At 34.3% G+C, this 10859-nt stretch overlaps 1 protein-coding gene across 2 annotated transcripts; it reads right to left on the reverse strand.

Annotated features, from left to right (window-relative positions):
• Positions 1-2919: 2919 nt before the first annotated feature.
• Positions 2920-10012, reverse strand: yif1b (Yip1 interacting factor homolog B (S. cerevisiae)). Of its 2 annotated transcripts, none has more exons than XM_051869663.1 (8): positions 9785-10012; positions 9142-9362; positions 8809-8913; positions 6948-7026; positions 6500-6557; positions 5266-5421; positions 4804-4897; positions 2920-3666 (listed from the first exon to the last, which is right to left on the reverse strand). In XM_051869663.1, exons 1-8 carry the CDS (start codon positions 9825-9827, stop codon positions 3511-3513), a joined length of 912 nt encoding a protein of 303 aa, XP_051725623.1. In that variant the 5' UTR covers positions 9828-10012; the 3' UTR covers positions 2920-3510. The 2 variants fall into 2 exon arrangements, with proteins under 2 accessions (XP_051725623.1, XP_051725624.1); XM_051869664.1 differs by having other exon boundaries at positions 9794-10003.
• Between the last annotated feature and the right edge of the window lie 847 nt (positions 10013-10859).

Here is a 10859-nt window from a genome sequence, read left to right on the forward strand (position 1 = left end):
GCTGTTCTACACAGTTACGTGTATTTTTTAAACGTAACAACCTGTGTATTCATTCACAGCATCCAACACAATCTGTGTAGCTAAGAACACCCATAATGTGTTAATATTTTGCATTTACACATCTTTGTGTTAACCTCAGAGGTGCAGTGAAGACCAGTCCTCCATGACCATTCAAGACTGTTGTTAATGAGGTAATTAATGATTGAGTATAATGATTGTGCATTAGTGATGAACACTTGCTGTTAACAAGCTGAGGGAAAAAGAAAAGATGAGTAGAAACACAACAACCGACTTCCAGCCACAGCCTTTGATGAAATCAACTACAGATAACTTGAGACATTAAATCTCTCAAGATCTCAGCAGAGGAGGATTACAAGCAGCTCCACAAGCAGCATTGCCAGCTTCACTTATTACTAACCAGATTGACTTTGTTTCTGTCAAACATCTACAGAAGGATTTATGGAGTTGTTTAATCCTCCTCTGCGGAGATCTTGAGAGATTTAATGTCTCAAGTTATCTTCAGTTGATTTCATCTAAGGCTGTGGCTGGAAGTCAGTTGCAGTTCTTGTGTTTCTCTTTTTTTTCCCTGTTCTTGTTGTTTCTCTTTTCTACAGTGATTCTGCTTGTTAACAGCAGATAAACTTCCTGACGTATGCACCGTTAAAACCATTAACTCCATGAATGTGTCAAAATTAACACAACAAGCATTGTCCCAAAACTCACACACTGATGTGTAAGAATCCAGTGTACAGAATCACTGATTTATTGCTTTTGTCACGTTGCACCATTAACAACTGGTGTAGACATGCTGTAGGTTTGATGTAGTTGTTTTATTTCTGCTGGTCTCTTCTCATTTATCTCGTTCCTCTTTTCTACAGTGATTCTGCTTGTTAACAGCAGGTGTTCATCACTAATGCCAATCATCACTTGATTAATCACTTATTTGTCTCATTAACTTCACTGTTGAATGGTCCTTATCTTGGAGGGTCTGGTCTTGATTACACCTCTTGTTAACCTTCCTGACAGAAATAATACAACAACCCCCGGTTTCACAGACAAGACTTAAGCTAGTCCTAGACTAAAATGCATGTTTGAGCTGTTTTAACTGAAAGCAACTTGCACTGACATTTCTTAAAATATGTCAGTGTCATTGTTTTGTCTCAAGATGCATACCAGTAATATTTTTTTCTAGGATACGTTTATAAAAGTTACTTAAATACCCTAATTGAACTAAGGCCTAATCCTGGCTTAGTCTAAGCCCTGTCTGTGAAACCGGGCCCAAGTGTTGTCCCAAAACTCACACATTGATGTGTAAGAATCCAGTGTAGATAGAATCACTGATTTTAACGCTTTTGTCATGTTGCACCATTCACAACTGATTAATCACTTAATTATCTCATTGTCATTGTTGAATGGTCTTAGGGTACGTTTACACAACTATGATATGGTTAAAATGGAGAAGTTTTTCCTTTGAGTTTTCCGCGTACAGATGACATCATTGTCAAAACAATCCCCATTCATACGAATCCGTGAAAACGACTAAAAACGCTGTATTCTGCTGCAGGCCATTAGATTTTAACAGTTTGAGACAGTTTTAACGCATCCTTTCTAAGAGTATATAACCTTAGAGTAAAACTGCAAAACTCACAGTGATATCTCACAAAGGGAATTTATATTTCATAATGGAAACTTTAATGCGCAAATCTCTCTAAAAGTGTTACTTTTTAACTCAGTGTGACTACTATTGCCAAAAAATAAGTGTTCTTAATTGCATTGAATGTGCAGTTGTAGTGTACTTTGAATGGCACGAAAACTACTTGAAGATAATATATTATTATATTAATGAAATAAAGACAAATAAAAGGTTAAAAAAGCAACTTTTTTAAGTTATGCAAAAATGTAGCCTAGGCCTAATTCTTTTTCACAAGGGATATTTCTCACAATTGTCAGTAGGAAATCAGTGCAACTGCACATGATTAGTTGGTAAACTCTCAACAGTCACACATACTGTGTGGTTGGCATAAAAGCAGTAAAGATCAGCAAAGTTTAAAAGACCTTTTTTCTCTCTCTTAGCAGTGAGTAGATTTGAAACCAAGGTTACAGCTGCAAAATTAAAACAGTGAAACAACTCCGATAATTCCTATAGAGAGAAACTGAGAAGCCTTTCCTGAGTGAGGTGTCATTTTTCTGATGGTTCATACTTTGCCATGCCTTTTCTTGCGCACTTTTAGAAATTAAAACATGCTTTATAGGGTATATGGCAAGACTAGGTGAACGGTCAAATTTTAACTAAAAGATCATTAATCACAGTACATTAAGACAGTTACAAGTTTTCTGAAATGTTATGTTTAAATAGGCAAATGAGGCTTTAATCAGTTTAAATATACACTCAATAAACATTGGATAAAGTCAGGTTCAAAATTCCTTTTGTTGACATTAAAGGTTTTTACAGTGTGGATTTTGGAGATCTCTTTTTATGACTCCATAATTCATAAAATACTGTCAACAGCCAGAAAAATATACTTTGGCTTGTTGGGTCTTTGCCTTACAGAACTGATGTGAATTCACTTTCTTTGTCTTTACACATTTTAGGCCTGTTTGAAGATCCTAACAAACCTTTTCAGGGAAACATGCTGACATTAATAACACAACCGCTTATGTTTCTGTTGCTAACATCAGTTTTATCACCCTTTCACCATCTGTTTTTGCTGCTGTATCACACTGTGAAGACACAGGACAGTTATGGTAGATTTCAGCAGTTTCAGGAAGTATTGCACAGATGGTTGGTATATCAATGTCAAACAGTATGCTTAAATTGATGCTTAAACTTTATATACTAAATCCACAATTTATTACTATTAAAATTACTTCTATAATAGTAACTCATGGTAATATACAAACTAGCCTTGCATTCAAAACTCCTGAGAACATCCATTTATTTCATGTCCATTTTATGAAAGAAAACACTGCAATTGACCCTGAAATGTATGAAGCAAGTTTGTAAAAACTGCAATAAGCATGAAGGCTGTCTGACCTTAAGACTCTTTATGCATCTGTTACAGTGGCAACAAGAAAGAGCGCTTTACTAGTTTCAAAGCAATCAATACACATCCACAACAGACATCGTACAGAGCCGGTTTCATTCGGTTTGTGGTCACCAAACGGTTACATACACGACAGGTAATCGGCAGCTGGCACAGTCATAGCATCTGGACAACACCTTTTGTTTGCAAACATAAAGACATTGAGATTCTTTTTAAAATACAATTACACTGTACATTATACAAAACAAAAGCCAACAAAAACTCCTAGAAATGTACAAACCAAAAACATACAAAAGACAGTTGGGCAATTACAGTTCAGATGATTCATATTGTGCTATGAGGCTGCACAACGCGTGTCCACTGGTTTATTATTACATGTGTGCAAATAGGCGTATGTCTCTATAGACGAGGAGCTTTCGTTTGTGGTAGAAACAACACGGCCGTTCCTCGACGGCATCCGCGGTTCTTATCTGACCAGATGGAAGGTCAGCCAGTACATGAACACAGGTTGTGCTGCAGCGATGGCCATGGTCAGGTACATTCGCAGCTGGTTTTTGGCTCCTCGCACTAACCGTCCCTCCGCAGCGGCCTCAGATAGGATCTTTAACCGCAGTGTTCGAATCTGTCAGCGAATCAGAAAGAAGATCAGGAGGCGTGTCACAGAACAGCCACATCTAAGGTCTTGAGAATCAAGCCAGATGCATAAACTACAAGTTAGTCATCTAACTGTTTCAAGACGGTTCATAACTTTTTTTTTTTTTTTTTAAGTCAGTTACATAAAACGCAGATTGGTCTAATTTGATAGAGAAAAGTAAGAGCGATTACCCCTAACTAACTGCCAGTTGATCATACTAGTTCTTAAGACACACAGTCTCAACATAATGGCTATATTTATGCAACTGGCTCCAGATTCTAAATGTATGGGAGCTTGTTTCTGCCATGAAATAAAAAATAAAAAAGGTAACTGCGAATTGCAAGTTATAAAGTCAGAATTGAGAGTTTATATTCCACAATTCTGACTTTATAACTTGCAGTTATAAAAAGTTGGAGTTACCTTTTTTATTTTTTTATTTAGTGGTATGTATATGCCGTATGAGTGAATTCAAACAGCAATAGATGTTATACAAATATAAAAACACTGTCTTTTTCTTAACCTATGAACTTAGGTTACAAAGGATGGAAAGGAATATTATATACATACTACTGTTCAAAGGTTTAAGGTCGGTAAGTTATTTTAATGCATTTTATAGAAGTCTCTTCTGCTCACTGGGGAGGTATTCATTACTCCAGTCTTCAGTGTCACATGATCCTTCAAAAATCATTCTAATATGATGATTTGATGCTCAAGAAACATTTATGATTATTATCAATTTTGAAAGTGGGTCATATTTTTGTGGAAACCGTGAACCTTTTATTTTTCAGGATTCTTTGATGAAACAAAAGAACAGAATTTATTTGAAAAATAAATCTTTTGTAATATTAAAAATGTCTTTACTGTCACTTTTGATCAATTTAATGTGTCCTTCCTGAATAAAATTATTTTTTTCTTGTAAAAATTTCTTTCCAATTGGATAAAAATGTCTGATATGCAAAAAGAAAACTTTGCTTTTCTGAACTAAAGCCCTGGCTAGAATAAAGCAGCAGATCATGGGAAATGACAGAAACACGCGCACTGGCCGTTTGAACTTCAGCAAAATGATGAAAACAATGCTTTACATTGAAAATACAGCAGCATATGAAGCCATTTCTCAATACACACCGTAAAGACAAAAATAGAGACGCAGCACCACAGCAGTGAGAGGTAATATCCAGTCCGGCCAAACAGAAGTCCTGCCACAACTCCCACGATCATCCTGAGGAAACAAATGTCGCAGGAATTTACACAGCTGACACTTGCTTTAAAGAAAATGTACATTGTATCATTCAAAGTAATGCAATTGTATGAGGACAATACTGGTATGAAATTATACAGAATTAAATATTAAATGCAAACTAATTTCATTTCATTTTATTTTTCAGTTTCTTTTTCATGTTTAGATAAAATAATAATAATAAAAAATGCAAAGGATAGGTAACTGTGCAGCAAATATTACCCAACAGCACCACCTAGAGTCCAAAATACCAGCAGAATTTGACCCCAAGTAGATTGAACCTGTACAGGCATGAAAATTATGATATTGTGGCATATCTAGGGTAAACAAAGAATAACCAATGGCCTCACCCAACATATTTGTATCCAGAAAAGGCCACCAGGTCGATGGTGGTGAGGTCAGTGTTAACGGTCACCAGATAAAGACTGAGGAGCACAGCCAAAACCTCGATAATGAGCCATACCAGGGCCGAGCTAGCCTGAATCCCAAGAATCTCTGGAGAAAACCTGAAAACAGGAACAAAATAACAATCAATGAGCACAGAGAACAAGGAGGAAAAGAAGGTCGAGAGCAGTCGGGACAATTGCAGGAAGTTCTGTTTGCTGATCATCAGCTCAGCATTTCCCCCTTTCCTCCTGAGTCATTAAAACACAGTTCCTCTTGTCAAAATACATCTGATAAATAAAGCTTCAGGGCTTGGCTTAAAAAAAAAAAAAAAAATCATACTGTGACTTTTGATCATTTGGTCTGGGAATGATACCTATTTAAAGTCACCATGAAATAAAAATTGACAATTCTTGTTTTTTGCAATATTTATTATAAATTATTTATCCGTGCACATTTAACCAAACCTGCATATATTAAATATAAATAAATAAATAGATAGATGGATAAATAAATAAATGTAATAATAGGAAAATAATAAAGGAATAAATGACTTGATAAAAAAATATATAATTCATTTTTAATACAATTTTATCCTGTATTTATTTTTGTATTACTTTTTTCCTTTTGTGTTTGTTTTTACATTTATTTATCTATACTTCTATTTTTTTTTTGTTTATTTATTTATTTATGTGTTCATTTATTTTTATATTTATTTATTCCCAGAATATTTATACATTTATTTGTTTTTACTTTTCCGTGTATAATATGTAAACACACACACTCTATTCTTGGCATTGACCTTGACTTAAAAAGTCTTTTTGGTTCACTTGATAGAATCTCAATCCATTTCTCATTCACACAGCTGTATTTTATAATCAATTTGAAAATGTAAATATAATATTGTAATATAACAATGAATAATAATAAATTATTTGAGAATTCACTGTGTATAATGTGTAGCCAAAACACTGGATTTTTTGAGGTGAAATGAATAAAACTAAAAGCTTATCAGCTAAAATGTTAACAGTGAGCCAAAAATTCCTCTGTTGTTGAAATTCTTTTTAAGGTCAAATCTTAGACAGAATAATATTTACATTAGCATGTTTCATTTGTCCACGAACAGCCGTGGCATAAGCATTACATTCCCACGCTGTTGAATTCAGTATCTGCGGTAGATAAGGGAAGCGCAGCTCTTACCGGTTCTGTGTGCCCAAAGCCAGTCCTGCAACCAGGACATACGTAATGAAACCCATCACTGCGGAGCGAGAACAAGACAAACACATAGAGATGCATTTAGTAAACATTTCCTTTTTCATTTCCACGACTGTACACTTTCCCATGAATATACCTTAAGATACAATAAGAATTTTTAAATTACACACACACAAAATTCTTGAATTGAAATATTATTATAAAATATGGCAGCACAGTGGCTCTGTGGGTAGCACTGTCGCCTCACAGCAAGAAAGTCCTTGCTTATGAGTCCCAAGCCATGTAATGGAGAGGGTCTGGGAAAGACCTGGCAACCTACCCCGGAAAAAGAAAACTCATGGACAGTCTCTCGCATATGGCAAGAGAATCACCAAGAGTCGGATACAACTGAAATGGTAATAGATAGATTATAAAATATGGTTTGGAGTCATACCGGGAATGTACAGATCAGGGGCGTTGATATCAAACCGTGGCGCAACTGGTGTATCCTGCTGATAGCTCACCTCCCAGTTCTACAGAGAGAGGACATTACAGAAACATTCACAGAATTGATTCATCTTTGTAAATGTTAGTTAATGTTGACATTAACATTAACTAAGATTAAATAGATGCATTAAAATTATTTATTTATAATAATAATAATAAAAAAAATTTATATATATATATATATATAGACTGTGCACAGTATCAGTCTTCCAAACTTCTCCTTTTTGAGTTTCATGGCAGAAAATAAATCAAGGGTTTGGACAAACATGAGTAACCGATGACAGAAATTTCATTTTTAAATGCCTAAATCATATCCACAAATATCCAGTAAAAACACTGACTTGAACAGCCCTTGTGAAAAAGAAGTGCGCTTAATTGTACTGAATGAGCACTTGTAGTGTACTTCAAATCTTAAAAGTATATTAAAACAAAAAAAAAAAAAAAAAAAAAAGAACAGATAATGTAATATTAATGAAATAAAAGGCCATACACTTTCATAACTGACCATGTATCTTAAAGGGTTAGTTCACCCAAAAATGAAAATAATGTCATTTATTACTCACCCTCATGCCGTTCCACACCCGTAAGAACTTATTTTGTTTTTTTTGGCGCACCCAAAATATTCTCGTCGCTTTATAAAATTAATATTGAACCACTGTACTCACATGAATTGATTTAAAAATGTTTTTAGTACCTTTATGGATCTTGAGAGAGGAAATGTCATTGCTGGCTACGCAGGCCTCACTGAGCCATCGGATTTCAACAAAAATATCCTAATTTCTGTTCCGAAGATTAACGAAGGTCTTACGGGTGTGGAACGGCATGAGGGTGAGTAATAAATGACATTATTTTCATTTTTGGGTGAACTAACCCTTTAAGTCACTTTTAAAAAGTGCACTTTATAATAACCCTTTAAAATCTTAGTATATAAAAGCCTCAAGTATATGTTAAATCATTATGATTTAATAATCTATTGTCAAGCTTTAAAGAAGTACACTTATTTTGATGCGTTGACTAACATATGAAAAGTACTTGATTATAATTTTAACTGTAGTGTGTTATTATCACTTACTGATCATTTTTCATACCTGTTGAGTTTCCATTTCAAAATGATTTTGACTGATAAACAGGATTTGCTTGTTGTGCTCTTATTCCAGTTTTTTTTATAATAGTTTAAATGAATGCCTTAAAGACATTTAACAGTGTTAAACATATTGAATTAGTTGTAAACATTAACAGACTGACAGCACTACTACTATGAATATTAATTACTAATTTTGGCATAAACACATAAATTACATACAATGAAATGATTGAAAAAACATTTTATACAAAAAATAAAGGTTTGTTGTGATATTATTCATCAGAATATCTCTTCTCCTGTCACTGAAAACGTGCAAGTAGTCCATTGTAACTTACAAATAATTACAAATATATTTAAATATACAAGTTTCATTAGAAAAGACATTTAAGTATATTCTAATTTACCATAAATCAGTCAATATATGCCATATTTACCATTTGAACCATATTTCAAAGACAACAGAATTATGCAATTATAAAAGACTACTTAAGTGAGTCAAAAAGCACTCTTAAGTTCAACTAGTTTATTTAATATCAATTTGAACTATAATGCATTTTTATTTAATTGTTAATAACATGCAGTTAAGTGCCTGAAAACATTACATTCAGTTTACACTTAAGTATATTTTTTCTATATTAAGTACTCTGAAGTGTACTTCTTTTTCACAAGGGCAATGCATTAAGGAAAAAATTAACTAAGACTGTAAATATAGTGGTGGTCTTACTTCATGCATGTAGGGAAAAACCAACAGTCCAAGCTTCTTGCCAACATAAACCGTGTCTACTGCAAAATAGTACTTTAACTTAGAGATGGGGATGAATCGATCCAGCTGTGGAGCAAAAAGAGATACAAGTAATTTAATCCATTACAATAAAATAACATATGCAGAATGCGATATGAATTAGAGCTGCAGGGCTGATTCCGATCTCCTCTGTAGGGAAAACAAGATGGGTGTTGTTTCAACACAGCAATGAACATCACATGCTCTTCTACACCACAACAAACACACATCCAGCCCATCATCATTTATACTCATAGTCTGACAGCTATCACATACGTTCTTGTCCATCATCTCTTTGCCGTGGGAGGCGAGACTGCTGCCGTAGGCCATGGCGAGGTTAGACATGGGGTCCGACAGCAAGGCCTGTCCTGGATACACATCAGGCCCTTTTCCCACACCGCTGTGATCATGTTTGTTCACACCAGCACTAGTGTCCTCAAATAATGGACTGGGGTCCCCGGGGTCCATCGCGGTGCCTCGCATCCTGACCTTCGGCTCTACAACACAAGAATCATATCAAAGTCAGCCCTCATCCACATGACATAAACAAATGACTGTAAATGTCCATAGCACACAGTCCCAAATAGTCATTTTGGTTCATTCACTAATCTAAAGGGTGATTTCAAATCATCTGATATGGAGAATTCTGATATTTAATCTATTTAATGTGTGTAAACAAGCAAATGAAGGCGGAGGTACAAAGAGAAAACAAGAATAAAGATACTTGGAAATGAAAAAAAAAAAAAAAGCCTGAATTTGCTTTTGCTGTCAGCAGTGTGAATACACACTTATTTAACAACCAAACAAGCACTCATCTGACCAGATAATCTTCAACTAATAATAAATATGTGTCTTATATAGCATTTCTCCGCTCTTTGTTAAGAAACTCAAAGCCTGTAAATCACAAATAATCACGTACGTAACTTACGCTGTCTGGACCCACTCTGGTTTAAAAACTCCATCTCTCCCCAAAACAATGTATCTTTACTTAAATAGTGAGGTCACGAAAAACATATATAAATATTTATCGACACATTTAGACGTCTAAGCGAGAAAAAGCTGCCGGTACTGAAACTAAAATTAGCACCGCAAAAATAGCAGGAAAACTCTCAGCAGACATCACTTCCGGGTCAAGCGTACGGCTTGGCTCAGGATTGGACCTTAGTGTGATGACGTAATAATAATAAATGTTGTCCGTCTTATACTGACTTCTATACTTATATGGTTTCTAAACTCTTTGTCTGTAATGAGTCTTTTTTATTTATGTTTGTATTTTGTTCTCGAACTAGTTTTAAATTCACAGTGTTAGATCATGTTGTCCTTAATTTGAATTATTAAGATAAAATGCGTACAAACAAATGTACGCTTGCACCAGCAAACACCTAAAATGGTATTAAACCAAAGACTATATACATATAAAGGGACTTTTTTATTATTATTATTAAACTTGCCTTAGCGATTGACAATAAAACGTATGATTGGTCTAGCCCGAGCAGCGCTGTGAAAAGTAACAGACACCGCATGATTACGCCCTCGATGACATGCATTTTTTTTTTTTTTTTTCCAAAATTATTTATTGTACAAATTTCACATATATTCAACAGATATAAATGTTTCACAGATAATGCTCTGAAGAGTTTCATATCATCATGAATCAATAACACTTTTACCTTAGTTATTATATATTGCGAACAGTAACATTCATATCAAAAATATTTCCAGAAATTAGAGGAAAAAAAGAAAGGAAAAAAAAAAAAAAAAAAAAAAAAAAAAGGGTATACATGTATATTTAAATTAAAGAAGAGGAATTTAAGTCTTTGTAAATGTTTATAGTTCTGATTGCTTTGCGGTTTGACAGTCCTTGTAATGTTTCAAAATAAATCTTCATGTCAGCCTTGAAATGGGTGATATTAGGTATCCTTTCAGACCATTTACATTTGTGTATATGAAATTTACCAAGTAATATTATAAGATTTAACATAAACACATGACTC

This window comes from Ctenopharyngodon idella, chromosome 18 (genome assembly GCF_019924925.1).
Source record: "Ctenopharyngodon idella isolate HZGC_01 chromosome 18, HZGC01, whole genome shotgun sequence".
In the NCBI taxonomy this organism is placed as follows: domain Eukaryota; kingdom Metazoa; phylum Chordata; class Actinopteri; order Cypriniformes; family Xenocyprididae; genus Ctenopharyngodon; species Ctenopharyngodon idella.

Bases quoted from the DNA above. Each gene is read 5' to 3' on its own strand.
- yif1b (XM_051869663.1), bottom strand. From the start codon at position 9,827: ATGGAGTTTTTAAACCAGAGTGGGTCCAGACAGCGTAAGTTAC. The intron at 6,558-6,947 runs GTATGACTCCAA...CTCGCTCCGCAG, and splicing joins CCCTGATCTGTACATTCCCG to TGATGGGTTTCATTACGTAT. The intron at 3,667-4,803 runs GTGTGTATTGAG...ATTCGCTGACAG, and splicing joins TCTCTATTTTTGTCTTTACG to ATTCGAACACTGCGGTTAAA.